The sequence below is a fragment of the Kryptolebias marmoratus genome, linkage group LG7 (assembly GCF_001649575.2).
Source record: "Kryptolebias marmoratus isolate JLee-2015 linkage group LG7, ASM164957v2, whole genome shotgun sequence".
Lineage (NCBI taxonomy): Eukaryota > Metazoa > Chordata > Actinopteri > Cyprinodontiformes > Rivulidae > Kryptolebias > Kryptolebias marmoratus.
The window spans coordinates 9,411,718-9,431,819 of NC_051436.1; the positions used below are offsets into that span (position 1 = coordinate 9,411,718).

At 38.8% G+C, this 20,102-nt stretch overlaps 1 protein-coding gene across 1 annotated transcript in view; it reads left to right on the top strand.

Annotated features, from left to right (window-relative positions):
• elavl2 (ELAV like neuron-specific RNA binding protein 2) overlaps positions 1-20,102 on the top strand; it is a 221,214-nt gene that overhangs the window by 86,612 nt on the left and 114,500 nt on the right. The window contains exon 8 of the mRNA XM_037976428.1: positions 7,067-7,318. Within this exon, the coding sequence (XP_037832356.1) occupies positions 7,281-7,318 (38 nt within the window). The 5' untranslated portion in view covers positions 7,067-7,280. The remainder of the gene's footprint in view (positions 1-7,066; positions 7,319-20,102) is intronic.

Consider the following 20,102-nt stretch of genomic DNA (forward strand, 5'->3'; position numbering starts at 1 on the left):
CATTTACGAACTATTGCTTTTATTGACAGAGATCACCAGTGAAACATTTCCACTAAACTAAACAGTTGTTTTCTAAAGGAAGGTTCTTTCTTGTGCTTGTATTTGAAAAGTGCAAGTGAGTACTAAACACACACACACACATCGGTCGAAGATAATTGTCATGAAATGCCAAATTTCAAACGTGTCTTTTCAGTTCCATCGTCATTCCTGCCCTTTAGAAATCCACCATCATAGTGCCTTTGCAAACTCAAACCACATGAATAGACATCAAGCGATACTATCACAAACATCTGAACCTTTTTGAAGTATCAAAAGTTTCCTTAAACATGTTTGACCATGTGATTAGTTAGGAGTTACGTAGGCCAGCCAGGACTCCGCCGATGCCTTTGATGGGACGTGAAATCTATGTAATCAATCCAGAATGGGTGCCTTTTACTTTAAACGTGCCTTGCATTAGAATTCCTACAGATAAGGAGTCGCGGTGACACACGGGGTGGGATATCAGGGGAGATGAATGCACTGCATATGAAATTTTTACATGCTTTGTCCTTTTTAAAACATCTGCTTTGTGAATAAAAGTCTGTCGTATCAGTGCTTGATGCTGTGATAACGGTGTGCTTTGTTGGTAGAACGCTACAGGGATTTTTAAGGCTGCGGCTGCAGAATTTATGGTTTAAAGTAGAAGTGTATTCCTTTGATAACAAGTGCAGTCTAAAATGAAACTTGCATTTCTTTAAAGGAATGCGTATCACCCACTATCTTGCGCGCAAAAATTTTCAACAAATATTGTATCTCGTCAGATTTTAACACAATATCAGCCAAATGGACTGAGTTGAAGTCATTGTTGTGTTTGAGGTTGTTTAGCTGCAGTGGCCATCTTGAATTGGGTTGATCTCTAAATTTGATTAGATGTAGATGTAAACCCAATGATCACTTTCTGAGCGTTTCAATAAGATCTATTTAGTGGTTCATGACATATTCTGCTAATCGCCAGACAGAGTTGATTCCAACAGTTAATGTCAAAAGTTCAAACAATTTGTTAGTGTTCAGTGTATGTCTTGGGGATGACTCTCAGCTACTACCACACCAGATCCTAGTGCAATATCTGTAAATCAGGCTGAGGTATAGCCATTTTTGTGGCTATTGTTAACACAGACGTTACCAATGTTCCAATTTTAAAAAAACATCCATATTACAAAACCGCCTTCTCAAAGCATCTATGCAGATATATATATATATATATATATATATATATATTTGTAAAAAATTACTGAGAAAATGTTCTACTTTAACACAAGTCAGGGCATGTAGCTCTGCAGTGGACATAAACCCAGAATTGGAAAAAAAAAAAGAAGAAAATCCTCAATTGAAAGTCATTTGAGAACAGCAGGAGAGCAGTGTAACAGACTTCCAAGGCATCAGCAGCAGCAGCGGCAGCGGGAGCTGCTGCATCCACCGTCTCAGGCTCTTCAGCTGAGTCTATCCAGTCACGTAAGGAGCGTGGGCGAGTCAAGGCTCTACTTTCTCCCGTCTTTGCCGGCCTGTCGGTTTCATCAGCGGGTGCACCGCTCTGTTACTCGACATCCTCCTCCAGAGAAGACACCTGCTGTTTTCATCTTGAAATCTCATGTCTGTCTGTGATCAATCTCTCTCTCTCTCTCTCTCTCTCTCTCTCTCTTTCTCTCTCTGTCAAGTGAAAGCAATATTGATCCATAGATTTGGCCGTTTGGAGCATGTTGGCTTCACCACAGCTCACAATCCTTCAGTTGTTCGTTGTTTGCATGTGGCTTTCCTCTGACAAGCTGGCATACCTGAGAAGCAAAACGCTCTTTTTCCAGGTTGCGCTTCTTTAAACTCGGAATAAAATGCTTGGGCTTTAAGTGAGCCACAAGAAAGTGAAACCGATTTAGTGAGAGGAACTCTAAAAGTGGCCGACTTTCCCAGCTAATGACACTGTCAGCTACTATTACCATGAAGGTAATTAGGTATTTTATCTGCTTCTGGTAGACCTCAAAATCCATTTTGTTCCTAGACACACCTTAGAAGAAAACCTGGTACCAACTTACAATAAGACATCCCCCTTAAAAAAATTAAATCTTAATAAATGATATCCAGGATTTTAAATAAACTGTAAACACTTTATAAACCAATAATAAGCAGTTGCAGCGCACTAATAAAGAGGTCCGAAGGTTTACTTTTATCTGTACTGTTCAGATTTGCAGTTTACCTTCATTACTCTTTTATATCAGCTAGATACATCATTTAGAGCAAAAAATTGTCTTTGCCAGACAATTAGTTTTTGAAACCATCCTGTTGTTAGCTCCCTCAGTAGAACTGGCTTTGTGAAGGACAGAGACTCAACATGCATGTCCTGAGGGTACAAAGAAAGTCCCAGAGACGTGCAGAGAGCATCCACATATAGAAATGCCCTTCTGTAGGTTTGAAACCCACAGTGTCTTCACTGTAAGACAAAAAGAACAACAGTAAATCCTCCAGACGTCCTTTTTATGTGCATATAAATGAGGATGAGAGAGGATTGTTGCAAAAAGAATTTTCAGCCATTTTGATAACGTCTTTTCTGTTTCACAAAGTTAAAAAGACATGTAACAAATGACTTTCACTGCCCAAAGTCTTTTTTTTTTTTTTGGATGAGTTACTCACTTTAATAATTGAAAGGCCTAGCATTCTTTATAGAAATGGATATCAAGCGTCGCCTTTCATGCCAAAGTTTTAAAAACAAACAATTTTTCTGTGTTGAGAAAGGACAGCGCTACGTCGGTTTATGGAAAATCTTGTAGATGCAATTACAAGAAATACAGCCAGATCTTGCTCGAGCATTTAGCGCTCAAAATACCTGTTGTACCTGTCGTGGATGACTCTCAGCAACTACCACACCCAGTTTTAGCTCAATATCTGTAAAATTGACTGAGTTATAGCCATTTATGGTTGTTTGGCTTGATTAGCCATCTTGAATCGGGTTCACTCCAAACGTTAATTAGTTGTAGATGTGTGTATCTAATGATTACTTTGTAAGAGTTTTAAAACCATGTGTCCACTGCTTGTTGATCTATTTTGCTAACAGACAAACACACACAGAGACAATCACTGTCACTAGAAAGATGATCAAAACTTTCTTCGTTTAAGAACACAGTTACAAACATTCAGATGTTTTGATGCCAACTTTTTTAAAAAAAATAATGAGATATAAACTGATGCAACATTTTTTATTTTGATCAAAGCTTTTTTAAAAAAAAAACAACAACCTAGGATCAACTCCACCGGCGTTTTGGTGTCGTCAGATTTCTTTGCCCCGTATGGCTACATGTTAACGGTTTTAAATAAAATTCTTCTCACAAACCAAACACGGCAGCAGCTGTTTGTCAGCGCATCAACATTTGTGTGTGTTCTTATTAATCTCTGTAATTTTAACCGACGTGAGAGTGGAAGCGATCATTTTTGTGTCGCGCGCTGAACGCTGGAACATTGGCTTATTGGTTATGGTTGAATTATTCATTCGGAGCACAGGATTGCTGTTTGGCTATGCGGTCTGTGTCGATGACTGTCTCCGGGCTGACGTGACGGGTGCTGGGAGGTTTTCTGCGATGGAAAACCCAAAATGATCTACGATCTCTTGTTTAACTTTTCATCATCAGCAGAAATGCTACACTTTTTTTTATTTATTTATTTATTTTTCAGCCCAGAGCTCTACATCTTGGCTCTGATCCAACATCGCTGTTTTCATCACCAGCCATATTGCACGATAAACCATTTCCCCTGTGCTTTTGATATCTGTTGATGAATTGATCTTTTCTGCTGCTGCAACATAGCAGTACGTCACTGTGATACATGTTCTGGTAGAACTGATCCTCTCAAACCGCGAAAGCTGAGGCAATTTATGGTTTCTGCTTGACAGTGGCATATATCTGAAGGTTTCCTCCGCAGAGGAAAAGTTCCAAACAAGGTGAATGTGTCACTGTCTTTGAGATGAAACTTTGATTGCACCCAAATTTGATTAGTGTATTTCTGTTTTTCTTTTGCAACTAATATGCTCATGAAGTCTTAGAATTAAATTAAGAGGCTTATTTTTTGTCATGCCTCTAGTTGGTCATTCACTTCATCTTTGAAAATGTGTTGTAACCCTTGTTACAAATGACTAATATCGGAATCATAAAGGGCAGCTTGAACTGCAAAAACTTATCAGGTATTGTATTCTAAGTGCCATTCATTCTTGATCTGACTGTAATTATTATATTTGGTCAATCAGATGGACCCTTACTGCCCACAGAAAGTGCTGAGACAGTGAAGTAAGGAAAATATCAGATTATTAAAACTGATATTGTCATCAAAATACTCAAATATTACCACAATTGTGTGTCTTCCTAATATCATACAGCCTTCAACTTAAAGTTGTTAAAAGTTATTTGGAAATGTAATTTTACTACAGATTGAAAAGAAAAATACTCTCAAACTGGTTTCAAATGTTCTCCAGCTATTAATGTTTGTTATATATTTACCCATCACTTGTCCACTCTTGTGCCAAACGCATTTGGCACTGTTATTCACATGGAAGTCTAATTCCACATGTTGACTAAACTGAGGGACGGCTAGGCCCCTAAGCCCATCGATGATAATGCCAAATAAAATGGAATCGCCCCAGAGCCTATGATTCATGGTTTGATCCCTGCAGCTACATTAAACAAGCATTGATCGTCCCCAACGCCCACCCTAATCCTAATGCAAAAAATAAATACCGTGTAAATTCCCCCAGCAGATATTCCTCCGCTCTCTCCGAGACCGTGCCGAGCGCGCGCAATCGATACAAGCTTTTTGGGTGTAAAATAACCTTTTGATGACCAGTGAGGAAATGCAAGCCGTTCAGACCATTTCTCACACACCCTTATTGATTTCCCCATGCGTTGTTTTTTTTATTTATTTATTTTTTTCCTCCCTTCTTTTCTTCTCCCTCCAACATCCCACCAGGGCCTCCTCTTTATTCTGTCTTTCAGTGGAAATTCTCTTTTTTTTACCTCACATGTGGAGCTTTGAGTTCAGCAGCAGTGTGGCTGAATCCAGCCCCACCTATTCTTATTTCCCCAGCGGCTTTAAAGGTTTGTTTGACCGTTTCCGTCCTGCTGTGCTTACTCAGCTGAGCAACCACTGCTAGAGTCCACTTAGTCATTTCTGGTCCCTTTTACTGTAGTCAGAGGGCTTGCTTTGTTTAGGCCTGTGGGGAGGGTGAAACTGAAAAGACACTGGTCACTGAAGCTTTAACTTTTTTTTTTGCTCGGGAGAAATTCAAGTAACTTCAACCCAACATTACAGCCTACACATATATACAACTGTATATGGAAACAGGCTTACGGTCAGAGTTAAGGAGAGAAGTTAGCCTTTAGAGGGTAGGGTCTAAAACCTGATTCATTGATATTCATTCCTGCTGTAAATAGTTCATGGAGTCTGGAGAAGTAAAGTATAATTCTGACTGAATGGAGTGCTTAGTCCAAGACGGCCAAAGACCAATGTGATTTCTGTAACCTTTTTTTTTTTTCTTGGTGGTTACACAGTGAAATACACTGTGATGAGTGAGTAAGTAATAAAAACTCACTTTAAAAACTGCTGGGTTATAAATAACACAATTTTTAACCCAGCACTGCACCAAATTTGGACCAAGCTAACTTTAGGTAGTTAGGGTGGGTTATCAGTTTGAACCATCATACTGTGTTAAATTTTCTACCCAAACATTGTTAATATGACTAATTCCTTCGTGGATAACACCTGAGCGAAGCAGTCAAAAGTGCCATCTACGACTCAGCTCTTTGCGGACGTCTGTCGGAAAATGTTTGATTTCATCTGATTTGACAAATATATGAATGAATTAGTTAGCTACAGCGCTGCCGTGTGTCGTTTATTTAACGGATTAGGAACATAAAGGGGATGAACGGGTTGTGAGCGGGCAGGTGGCCTCGCTAATTGATTCCCTTGTAAGTAACCTTGAGATATATGAAATTGACGCTGGTATAAAGTTTCATAAAACAAGTGTCCTTATGACCCTCTATGAAAAGTTTGAGGTCAGAGTGGATTTAACACACCAGCAATCCTCTTATTCTTAGTACCGCCTGGAGTAGCTGTTAGCTCACAATCAGGGCAGAATTAAAGTATTTCTCCAAACTGAGGTTGTTCAAAGAGCTATCTACAACAGGTAAGATGTTAATTGTTTGTAACCTCTCCACAGAATCCCACTTTAAAAGTTCTGACTTTACATTTAAATTTAAAGTTTCTTACATTTAATCAGATTGGATTTTATGGACAAAGAATATTTACTGTTTAAAAAAAAATCTGGACTAATTTTCTACCTTTTTGATCAAATTCACCCGAAGAGACATCCGGTTAATTCAAATATTTGAGCTGAAGGTCCCCAGTGCTCTGTATTTTAATAAAGTCAGACCAATGTAAGCAGTCTGCTGCTAAGTCAGCTTCTTTTTTCTCCCTTTTTTTTTGATTTTGGTGCCAGCAAACTGTGCCCTTACAACAGGGGCATTTACTTTAGTCTACCTTATTAACATTGCGGTGACACAGCATATTCTTTAAAGAGATAGAGGGACAAAAGTAATCTTTGAGATTATTCGATTAAAGGTTAAGTTGTCACAAGGGAGGCAACTCTGTGGTACAGAAGAAGTAAGAAATAATGAAAAAAAAAGGAAGATGGAAGCTTTTTTGTTATGCATCAATAAATATTCCTAAACACAAAATATTACAAGATTTTAGATAGCATAAATCCAATCAGAAGTTTAAAAAACAACAAAAAAAGAAGTTCATAATCCATAGACGAGTGTCGAATAAATCTGCAGGTAAACAAATCAATTCTCTCATCACTCGGATGTGCAGGTGAACACGCGCCTGGCCCCTGCTGTCCGTGTTACAGTCAATAGCAGCCATTGATTGTACATGTGCGCAGTGCATGAACTTTTGTTTGAGACAAGCCAGTGCAACCCTTCAGGGCTTTGCTTTAAGTGGTTAGCTTGCACCACGGTTGTGTTTAAACTCTGCTTAAACTCTGCTTGTAATGCAGGGAGATGGAACTCCTGGACCGACCTCAGGAGTTTGTTCTGTGAAATACCGAGGGGGGTGGACTGGCAGTCATTTCTTGGCGGAGCTGCCCCCTGCAGCAGCTGCTCCGAGACATCGTCATCACTCTCCCCGTAACGAGCCCAAGGGTGAGATGGGAATGTTGGTCGGCAGGGGTGGGGAGCGCCACTCGATGTGGAGGGAAAGGCCCTGCAGTGATGCAAGCTGTCTGCATGAAACACGTGAGACTCTTCAGGTGAGGCATTCAAGTGTCCTCATTCATGGAGCTTCATGAAGTCTGAACTTTAGCTGACTCTAGATCGGATTTTCATTTTATTTTTTTTTTCAGTCTGTGCTTCTATTAATAAGGAAGGCATTATATAAGCATTAAATCACCTTTATGTTATTATTTTTGTCTGTTTTATATTTGTCTGTTTTTCACAAAATTCTCCCATACAGGAAGAAAAAGTGTTTTTTTTAGTGAAACAGATGAGAAAACCCAGCCCTCTTTAGAGCTCTATCACCTAAATATGCTTCACAGTAGAAACATCAATTAAAGTTTAAACTGGTTGCAGAAGGTTGGACTTTATATGACTGAACTGGCATTTTGATACCCTTTATAATTTTTATACAATCACAATTTAAGTTTTGACTTCTGGTGATTTTTTTCCACAGAATGTTAAACTCACAGTTACTGTCACACACTAAACTTTTAAACTTTCTACAATTTTGCAAAACTAACGTTTTAATACATATACAAATTACACAACAAAATGTAGGGGTTTTGGTCTTCTTTCACACAGTGTGTCTCTCACTGAGCAAAAATTAGAGGTTGTCTCTTAAATCTCCTCAGAGTGCAGAGAATCCCCACCCAAAGCTCTGCAGACTTCAGTTATATTTCGGCTTAAATTTATTTTCCTAATAACTGGTATTGAGCTGTCTTTTTAACTTGTCATATCTCCTACAATAAACATTGTAGACGCATAAAAATTCACGTGTGACCATCAGCCCTCTGCTCTTCCTGGTTCACGAAACAAATGCTTGCTTGAGGCTTACATTTCAGTCTGAGTTTCTGTTTGTGCCTCTTAATAGTGTTATCAGGGAGTGACAGACGCAGGCGTGTTGTTAAAATGGTGACCCTAATGAGCCACTGGCAGCTGCTTCAACATTTATTTTGGTTCAATTCACGTCTTACACAGTTCATATTAAAATGTAAGCATTTTTCATAGCTTAGATTTTTACATTATGTTGTAATATTGAGCAGAAGCATTGGCATCCTTCAGAATTTCTTCAGAAATGTTCTAGTTACATCCTTGTCATGCACTTAATGTCATTTCAATCTAATACACTTGACTGATGGCCTTATCGTAAATGAGAACATACAAGAGCGAGTAATAAACCTTGAACAGTGTTTGACAGTTTCTCCCCAGCGCATCGTAATTTCATGCCCTCTTGCCTCAAGTTGCTTCGTAGCAGGCGATGACAAGTAATCGGCCACAATTGTTGTTAATCAGCGCAAAGATCCCTCCGATTTCTTTGTTGCCGCCGCTCCTCGTTCCCTTTCTTCCTCCGTTTCCCAGGCCCCAAGAACCTGGGCAGAGGAAAAAGGCAATTAAGCTAATGCAGTATGGGTGTCATAAGGTTGGAGATATTTCAAGAGCAGAGCAATTTACCACTTGGAGAAAGAGGAGAGGGCCTGCATAAAACATTCCACTCGCTCGCAGATTTATTATGCTTTTAGTTGCGTTATACGTGATACAATTAGCGGGAGGTGCCAATAAGGCTCGCGGCTCAAGGACGTGGTCATCGCCTGGCCATCTGTCATTAATTGCATTATTCTGTTGTGCAGCAGGCAGGCGAGTGGGTAGGCCAAGTGTCATGAGACATGTTGCACCACAGGTGTGGACTGACCATTCATGTCACGGTGGTTAAGAAGTGGAACAGCGGACGTGTCCTAGAAACGGCTTTAAAGTTAGCAACTTGTAGCGACGTCAGCAAAGTCCCAGGGGAATTTAATTATCGGACTTGGGTGCAGGTCCAGAAAGTATTAGGGGCTGATTTCCTTATTGTTATGAATGTCTTTTATTCTTTTATTCAAAAGAATAAAAGAATAATGCTTTCAACAAAAACTCCACCATGGAACAGGAGAGGGAGAGGGGAGAAAAAAAAAGTCCATTCTAGAAATGCGACACAGCCCCATTACAGTCTTATCATCTCATTCGGCCGTGTCGTTTTCATTAAAGGGGAGCAGAACTGCAGAGGGCAGCAATGATATGTACAAGGACAGCTCTCTTGTGCCATGTTATCTGTAGCAAGGGGGGGGGGGGGTAGGTGACTGAAAATTTTCCCCCCATTGTGCTCATTGCTCACACGCCGCACCAGCAGATGTATGATATATGTCCAAGGAGCAGCCAAACGGACTCTTAATCTTCTCGTTTTTAATCAAGAATCTGGGTCCAGCTCATTTTACTGCTTCCATTTTACAGCTTCATCGTAGTGTGTAGCCTGATATCTAAATAAACTGTGAAAAAAGGAATGCATGATATTGTAAGTCCTGCTGAAGTAATAAACAGACTTCTTTCTTCTTTTTTTTTCCCCCGTTCCTGGAGAATGACACTAATATTTGTGTTCCTGGAGCTTTTTAACGGCTTGTTTTTAAGCTTCAGTGGCATGACAGGGGCACTCTTTACTGAGAACTTTTATAGCGCACTGTGAAAACCTAGAAACAGATGTAAAAAGCTTCCTGTAGGTCAGATAAAACCAGTGTTGCTCCGATGTAGTTTATTGCAGTCGTTATGAGTGCAACCTCAGAACCTACCGAGCTCTCAGAGTACCATTATTTTTGATGGATAAAAAGATAGACGAATAGATTTAGGAATAAGCTTATATCTGACATAAATAAAATGGGCATTTCTCGAAGGAATACATATCACATTTTATGCCAGTGTTTTAAAGAAAAAATTCACATGACTTATTAGCTCTCAGACTGTGTTGATGCATCTCAGCTGCTACCACACCAAATTTTAATTCGTTATCAGTCAAACTGACTGAATTGTATCCGTTTTTATGTTTGAGGGTGCTTAGCTGCAGTGGCCATCTTGATTTTGGATTCACCTCTAAATCTGACAAAATGTAGATGTAAACCCAATGATTACTTTCTGAGAATTTCCTTAAAATCTATTCAATGGTTCATGACATATTTTGCTAATAGCTCAGACAGAGTAGAATCCAACAGTTACAGCCAAATTTTTAAACAACGTGTTTATGTTCAGTGTATGACTTGGGATGACTCTCAGCTACTACCACACCGAATTTTAGCTCAGTATTCGTAAGATTGACTGAGATATAGCCATTTTGCGTTTGCTAAGGCTGTGGCAACCGTTGTAGATGTGCATCTGATAATTATTTTCTGAAAGTTTCATTAAAATCTAACCAGTGGTTCATGAAATACTTTGCTGCCATGCAGAAAAATACAGGCAATTTTATATTCATCATAATCATACACTGAAGTCTTCCCCTGCCCCACAACAATTGAATACAAATTTGAGATAACGTAAACTTAACTGTCTAGGAACATTGGTCAACCATTGTCCTCGTCAGTTTCTACAGGGGTTCTCAAAATATTCTTCTTTGCACCTTTTGAGTAGTTTCCATTTGGAGCCAAGTTTGCAATTTGCTTTAACCGTTCATCTTTTTAGCTGTTTCTTATTTTAAGCTTTAGATCACAGCTTATGATGGTTAATTAGCTTGTTCTTTTACTGAAACCAAAGGTTTTTTTAGAATACCACCAGGGTGATTCTGAGTACCACCAATGGTTCTTGTACCACAGTGTGAGAACCAGGCTCCATATGGCCTTTTGAGTCCATTGTTTTTCTAGAAAATGTGCTTTTCATTCCAGATTTCTTTACATTTTTCTGAAAATCTGAGACATGTAATATCATTCACTACCCAAGTTACTTGTTCATTTTATAACTATACTATCAGTTACATGGTTTTTTTATCTGAAACATTCACCAAAAAAAAAAAAGTGTAGAAATTTGTGAAAATCCACTAACTACAATGTGCTAGCTAAACACTACATTTCAGAAAAAATAAGTACAAATCCACATCCTCCAACAGTATGTTTCTGGTGTTTGCAGGGCTAATAGGATTTGATCTAAATTTAGAAAAAAATCTAACTTGCTTTTAAAATTCCAACACCTGGGCAAATTGCTACTTTGCGTTGCTTTTTGACAGTGTGTCACGATAAGAAAGAGTCGTTTCTGCCAAGAGGGACATGAGGTCTATTTTGGGCACCATTTTCTTCCCCCACTCATCAATGAGAGTGAGTAAAAGCAAGATGGCACCCCGTTGCGTTTTTGAAGGACAGGTGGGGAGATGAGTTCTTGACACACTTTTGGCATGTGTGAGTAAAATCACTCATCTCGTCAGCCTTTGACAGCGTTCAGTTTGGAGGTGGGGGGGCTTGACTTGACAGGTTAGCAGAGATGCAAATGATCATTTTCTGCTTCAGTGTTTTCCCTCCCCTTGGGTTTCCACTGAAGTCAACAACTAGAAGGAAAAACAGCTGTTTCATCAATGAGAGCTGAGTGTCTGGCTCATCTGTAGGTGGGTTGAAAAGCCTTTTGACTTGTACTGTTTTATGACAAGATCGGAACACTAAGTACCCTGACGAAAGCCAAAAGTCAGGGGCAGTTCTTTTATCCATTTCTGCATTGATCAGAAAAGCTCACTCGTGTTACAGTAATGGGAAAAGAAAAGTCCAACCTTTTTCAAATTTAAGGTTTCACGTGTCAGAACATAACAAAGATAGGTTCTAAAATCATTCAAAACGAACCTCAAGTGTACAAAAATTTATTAATAAACAAAAACAAAGTCAACGTGGTAAAATGTATGGAAAAACTAAGTTCCCTCCATGATCCAACACCTTATAGAACCATCTTCAGCAGCAACAACTCTCAGTAGTCATTTTCTATATGACTTGATCAGTCTCTCACATGACTGTTGAGGAATTTTAGCCCACACATCTTTACAACATTGCTTTAGTTCATTGAGATTTGTTGACATTTGTTTCTCTACAGCTCTTTGAAAGTCCCCACCACATCATTTCTATCAGGTTGACATCTGAACTTTGACTGGTTCAGTGCAACACTTGGGATGCTGTTGTGATCCATGACCCAGTTTTGAGTCATTTCTCATATTTGACTTGTTTTTGCATCAAGTCTAAGATGGCTTCACGTTTGACTCTGAAATACAAAGGAGTTCATGGTCAACCCTTTGGCTCCAAAGCAAACCCAAATCATCACCCCTCCACCACCATGCTTGACCTTGACAGGTGTTTGTGCTGACATGCTGTGATTGGTTTCCACCGAACTTGGCCCTATGCATTACGGCCAAACATCTTTATTTTGGTCTCATCTGTCTAAAAGATATTGTTCCAGACATCTTGTGTAATATACATCCCTTTCTGCAAACCTAAGTCTAAGTCTCGCTGCCATTTTCTTTTTAGAAAGAATATGCTAAGAAAGATCTGTAGAGTCTGAGATGAAGCTCTTGCTTTTGTTTTGTTTTTTTCAATTTCTCTGAGCACTGCACAGTCTGACCTTGGGGTGAATTTGCTGGGATGTCCACTTTTGGGAAGATTGGCAGCTGTCTCAAATGTTTTTCTCTTGTGAATAATCTTTCTCACTGTAGAGTGATGGACTCCACGTTGTTTAGAAATGGCCTTATAACCCTTCCAACATTGATGAACAGAATCAGTTGCTTGTCTAAGGTCATTGCTGTTGTCTTCCTGCCTTGGCATTGTGTTAACCCACAACTGTCTGCTCCAGAGCAACAAACTGACAGAACTCCTGCTTTTATAGAGGTTGTCACACTGATGATGATTCGTTAATCAAGTGTTTTTAACCCTCCTGAAGCCATCAAAAGAGAGAGAGACAAAGAGAGTTGGAGAAACCCTTGTAACATCAGGTCAGTTTGACTCAAAGGTCACAGGAGGGAAAAAACGTGGCTGCTACTTTCCCTTTTAAATCCTACGGAAGCAGCAAGGGTGGACTTAGTTTTTCACACACAGCTTTTCAATTTTGGCTTAGTTTTTGTTTAATAAATAATGACACTCTGAAATCTGTTGTGTGTTTTTGTTTCTTTGCCCACAACTGTGTTTCAGAGCCCATCATCATATTCTGCTCTTGAATTGTTTCAATTAGTGTAGAAAACTGCCACATCTTAAGATATAGGTCTCCCTCTTAGAGGAAGAGCAGGGATAATAAAATTGAGCGCACATCAATGGAAATGGACAGGTTTTGTTGATTGGCTTGGGAATGGCAGGCTGGGATGGACCATCTGGCCTGTTCTGCATAAGCTTCCCATTTGAATTGCAGATTGGAGGTAGACAAATTTTGGAATGTAAGGTGGCAGACTTCACCGTGGAACAGTCTAAGCAGAAACAGCAAACTGTTTAAAGGACGTTATTTTGGGTGAAAACAATGACAAGCAAGACTAAATTAGAAACAAGTGGGTTTGCTGCTCAAGCACATGTTGCTTTGATGTAAAATAATGCAGTTTTGTGTTTTTGTTCAAATGAATAGAGGAAATGCTGTCAAAACAAGACAGACCCTTAAAGATTTTGAATTTTGGCACCTTGTTCAATCTCTGGAATATCATATTGTATTTGGCTGTTAATTGCATAAAAAATAGTTTGTTTATTAATGGATAGAAACTTTGGAGTGAGGTTAGACTAATTTTATGACTGTTTTACCATTATTTTCTGTTGTAAATGCTCAGGGAACATTATAAGAATACACACAAAAAAATGTTTTGGGGGGAAAAAAACTTGGAGAATGCAATAGACAATATTCATAGTCAGTTTTATAAAATATTATTTGAACACACTGATGTACTCTTTAGCGTTCATGAGTTGAAACCATTGGACCTTGCACACACACATTCATACTTTTTGGGGTTTTCACTTAGTTTACAATTATAGTTTTTACTACAGCCCAACAGTTGGCAATGATGTGTTGGTTCCACTTGAGTTCTTTAAATACAGACAACCAAGTGGACAAGAGGCTTATTGCAAGCCCATATTTTAGGATGACGTCACTAACCTATCTAAATCGTAATACATCTTGTTTTACATCAAAACTTCTGTCTACCTATGTTGTAGAGATGTGCTGTTTGGGAGCATATTCCACAAAACAAAAATTTAGGGAATATGACCAGCTCCAGCTGCTGGTTAAAGAAAATAGATGAATAAATGCTTATTTGTGTCTAGATGGACATTTTTCTCAATCTTACTTCTATCAGTAAAGTATAAAGGCGAGGATGGGCTTCTGCTCAGAACAGCTTGGCCTTATTGTTCTTTTATTTTCTGCCTACCATTTTATCTGCCTAAAGGTGGATCTACTATATGTTCCTTTGTGTCATTGGGCTTCATAATTACAACCCTTTCACTCCTAAAGATTATAGCCTTACCTGAGGCATGTGGACACCTGCATTGGAGGAAATTCCAAGGACTTTTGTTTTACTCTACACTTTCAAAATGTCAGCCATAACGTGTAACTGTGCACAATGTTTATGAACAAGCATAAAGGCAAACTTAGTGTAGTGTCACAGCCAGGCTATTATGCAATAAAAGTTAATGTCCATGAAGAGAGGAAATAAGAGGACAATGCAGTCATTAAAGAGGAAATTACTGCTGTGTCACTCAAATGAATGCGGTGCACAGCATTGTGGATTCTGGCGTGGTGGTAACTGCCGCATAAAAACTTTTAAACTGATCAAACGCCATTGCTGTTTGTGTAATCAGAAAGATTTGGTGGAAAAGACACACCGGTGGTATACTTTTATCACGTCTCACAAAGTGCTGTATAACCACCACAGCATTAAAGAACCTATCTGTACATTAGCTTTGAGGTGGATAGGATGTATGAAACTTTCACAGCTTGGCTAATGATGCGGAGTAGCCAGTATGGAAGGAAAAATCAATACAGCCAGATGCCTTGTTTTTCATCCGTGTTCATACATTACTGTGCAAAAGGAGTCAGTAATCCCACCTTTCTATGTATGCATCTTCCAAAGACTTAGACTTGTTTGTTTTTAAAGTGGTCTTTATCAGTAGTTCTTCAGGCTCTCTGAAAGTCTTTTAAAGCTGTTTTCTTTAGATTTTGGCTGTTTATTCTTCCCAATTTCAGTTCAGAACCTGAACAATTTCAGAAGAATATTTTTGTTTAAACCACTAAACTTTAACCTATGAATCATCCCGGCATAAACAGGCTCCCAAAGCCAAGGGATAAACCGGTGTTGCAAACACATAACAGACAACTTAGCAAAAACCCATTTTAAATTGAATCTTTGGCTTGTAACTCGCTAAAATACTCGCAAACTAGCTAGATAGTAATTAACTAGCTTTGTTAATAAAAGTTGGTCTCGAAAACAATTGTTGTTCCCATTTATTTTGTTTAAACCATGAAAAATACCACAGATAACAGAGTTTGACAGTGATAAAATAGTATTTTAGCACCAACAAGGTGATTCCCAGAACTTCGAGCTGAAACCTTGACAAACAGTGGATGAACTGAAAAATGATACAGTCCATCTTTTAGGTCTTGTGTCAAGACTTTGCTGGATTTTCTTTCCTATTTCCAAAAGACAATACTCTCAGATACCGTTCATCTGCTGTCTGTAGTTTATTTTTTTATTAGGCCTGATATCCCTTTATTTGTCCTCCACTTGTCCAATTTCCTTATGTATTAGGCCCACACTGCACAGTATGCTGTAATTGTCAGCTACAGAGACCGGACACAAACAAAAAAAAAAAAAAAAAAAACAAGAGTTAAACAGCAGCTACAGTCCAAAGAAAACCTATGCGTCACTATGAGTAAGTCTTAATAATTACTGATCAAAACTACTTTAAAATATTACAATAAAGTGGGACACAATTGGAACAAAAAATCTAAAGAAATTAAGGGAGGTTTAAACCTTTTTGCATAGTACTGCCAGTGAGTAAATAAAACTATTCTTGTTCTATAGCCTCAAAGGTTAATGCCTTTTTCTTTCTGTCCTTGTCAGAGAAGTTGAGCCTTGGGAAACGAGGTCTGATGGTCTGATAGCAACAGAAGCTGAGCACATTGGTCAGGAACATCTCTGGCATTTCATCCTCCTGTGAAAATGTTGCAACATTGCCCTGATATTACCCAGCAGGCTCTGGGAAGATAAATTGGATGCTCACAGAGCCTCTGCCACACTGCAGTGTCTAGNGGGCCCTTAAAAAGGATGTAAAGTAGATTTTGAGACATAAACACATTCTGAAACACACTAAAACTAAATATAAATCGTGTTGTTTTGGGGCTATTTTAAACAGATTCCATATTAAACTTTTTCAGAGTAGCAATAAGGAAAAACAGTGAAATAATGGGAAAAGTTCAAGGGTGTCAGGGAAAATGAATCCTTTCTTGTCCTTGACCAAAAAAACAAAAAAAAAAAATTTGGCCCAGTTTGGGAGCTTGAAGTAATAAAAAAATATCAACTGAATGAGGGTCCTCTGGGTTACGGCCACTTCATGTGGGTGTTTTTCAACTGAAAAAAAAAAAAAAGAAAAGAAAAATACAGTTTCACGCAGCCGTATTGATGATGCGGCTTGTTCATGATTCAAGGTCCCAGTGACGGTATGTCTTTGTGTCGACGAAAACTTCATAAGAAGAGCTTTGCATAATTTGTTTGCTGATTACATAAAGCATTGCATCCCACACTTCTCAATGGCAGCTCCAGACCACCTACTTGTTAACACATGCTTTTGGAAATGGTGCTTGAAAAAGAGCAATTCTGAAGCCCCTTAAGATTGAAGTAAATTATATTGTTTAAAATTTCTAGTTGTGCTGCATATATATATATATATATATATATATATATACACTATTTGCTGTATATTTCAGGATGAGAATGAAAGTGTGGGCTTTTCCACTGGGTGGTGCTGTCACTTCTGACAGCCTCCATCACAGCTATTATCAATTATACCTGGTAACTCTCTGCAGTATTTAAGGCTGAGCTGAACCACACCCTTTCGTTGGATCGTTAAGGACACGGTGATCTCATCAGCTTACCTGAACGTACCTCCTGCTCCGTTTCCTCCAGCAGATTCCAACATTCCTGGTTTCCGATCAATTTTTAAATAAAGCTCTTTTTTCTTTTTGTTTCCCTGTTGTTGTGTTGTATCTGTTTGGCAAAGTTACTCAAACCCTGGGGGGGGGACATTTAAAATTATGACAATATGAAACTTTGATTCTGCAAACTTTATTGGCCAGTGTGGTCTTGCTGTGGACCAAGAAAGAAGAGCAAGCTGACCTTAGAAAAGGACACTTAGCTAGCTGCCACAGACAGCAGATTTCACTTTATCTCATTTAAAAGACTGGGACCTTGAAATAATGCACCTTTAATAAAATTACCTGCCAATGGTGCAGGAAGGAAACACACACACACACACACACACACACATATCTCTTGACTGTCACCTCATATCTGTTCTGACCCTTAGTAAGCCACTTAGAATTTCTGCTGGAGGAAAGTATTTTATCTTCTTAAACTTGATTTTCATTTGAGTTGGTGACATGAGGTGGACCAGAAGCTTTTTATCCTGAACCAAACAGTTAAATTAATCTTGTGTGTATGTGTGTGTGTTTAAGATTAGAATTGGTTCAAAAGCTAAAGATTATGATAAATATAGATGAATGTATTAAAATACGTTGGTTAATAATACAAGCTACCTCTATCAAAGTAGCCACTGAGGGAAGCTAAAGATTTAGCAGTTAAACAATCCCATAAACTTTTGCTTTACGTTGAATCAAAGGCCTTGTCCAAACAAATCATTTTAGTTGTTGTTTCTAAATATATCCTCATGAACATGGTACCGTTTCTAGAAATGTCTTGATCAACACAAAAACACAGAAAATAACCCAAAACACTGTAGTAACTGTGCCAAGCTTGTATGTGGCGCTGTAACGCTGCCACGAGAGCACAACAAAAAAAACCAGGAAACAAGGCGTGACACATGAATGAAGATGCATCATAGCTTTAAAAAGGTGATGTTTTGGCTGTCTACACAAAAACACAAAGCTAGCTTTGCAGTTTTGATTTATTTTTTTCCACTCCGGAGTAGGTTTTAAAATAGATTGTTTTGTTTTGGGGCCCCTAAAAGGCAGTTTCCATGTGGACGCAAGGCTGAAACGATAAAAACTTTTTGTTTTTGCAAAAAAATCGTTTCCATTTGGGCAGCCCAAACAACTGGTGGGAATATTTATGCTTTTTATTGATTTTTGCAAATTTGTCTTTTTAAATTATTTTTTTTTAAGTTTTCAGCATTGCCATTACGATGGACTCCATTTGCATTTGGATATTGGAAATTGCCGGTTCCACGTCAGAAAAAAAATCCTGAAAATGAGAAAGCCCCACTCAGTCAGAATTCTAACTTGGAAGGTCAAAGGTTTGCCACTAACCCAGACTTCAAAATTCAACATGGCTGCCTCATGTATAAAAAGTAGTGATAGCTGCTGTAATAAACTTTAAATCACTTTTGTTGGTTTGTGTGTCATAAAGCTGCAGACATAGTACTGTTTAACAGCTGTTAGTGGACATGTTACAGTGTTTAAATGCATAAAATGCTGAACAATATATGGTTCCCTAAAATATGTGTCGGGGACCAGGCTAAATACTATTAGCTAATAGTATTTAGCCTGGTCACTGAGCACAAAAATGAGCAAGCCTCACTAGTTTTCCAAATTGGAAACCAATACTATTTATATTTTAGGCAAAAATGACTGTCATGGCAAAAACTAAGCCCAGATTGAGGACACCCAAATGGTGTTTAAAGGAAAACAATTTTTTTTTCTCACTACAGCTGCTGGAAGGAACAGCTGTCAACCTGTTTTCTGTTGCTATTTTTCAGTAATGATGCTAAACTAGCTTGTGGCTCATTAAAATGATAACATCCTCAGTTTAAACCCATCTGCTCAAGCTTTAATTCCCTTTCCTGAAAAGCGTAAAAGAATGGAAAATATGGACTATTTAGACCCCATTTTATCAGTGGAAGTGGGCTGGATTGTGATTCGTTGAAGCGGTTGCCAGGAGTGCACTTAAGCATCAGAGCAGCAATGTGAAATGCTACTGATACCAGCTATTGTTAAATTCGCCCTTTTATTTGACTCCCTGGTGAAACCTCTTCCTTTCAGTTTCCATTCATTCCTGATGTCCTTTTTAAATTTCACCTCGACGCTTTCGAGCTTCCCGTGCTAGCTGTTTGCGTTGGATTCGGGGGGCCGGCTGCGAGTGTGTGTGTGTTTTGGCCCGGCCACCTTCTAGCTTCCTTGGCTCCTTTGGTAACAATCTCTATTAGCTCCATTATTGCAAACCATAAAAACTCAAAGGCAAAGACTCAATCTTGTTAATATCAATTTCCTTAATGGTAAAAGCTCCGAGGTGGATATCCAGGTGGAGATGTAGTGGATAGACGCAGAGGGGTGGGGGGGGGGAAGGAAAATGTTCCAATTCACTGCAGCAAAGCGTACCTAATCTGACACCCAGAACTCCGGGCTAATGTCTTGATAGTGCATAAGTGGATCATTGCTGCCCTTAGAAAATCTACCTTGGTGCTTTTTGAAGAAAAAAAGATTGAAAAATATTTTGTGCTGAACTGTGCCCCTCATTCTCTTTCTGTTCCCAATCTTTTTTTTTTTTTCCTGCTGTCTCTGGGCTTATTGATTCTAGATCACTGTTTCTTTATGTTTTATTGTTTCCTGTTCAGATACGTTCTAATGCTGCTGGATTCCAGCTCATCAAGCAGTTTATAGTCCTCTGTTGCGTAGGTTCAAATGTCAACACTAATTTCTCACTGCTGCATTGCTCAGCAGTGTATGTGAGGTGTGCTCCTGGGTTAAAGGGATAGTTTGGATTTTTATTTTTTCTTTAAGGGGTGTTCTGTGAAGCTATTGGTCATGGTAATTAATATGTCGCCTGCAGTAAGGCTCTCACAATGTCAAAGCCACAATGTC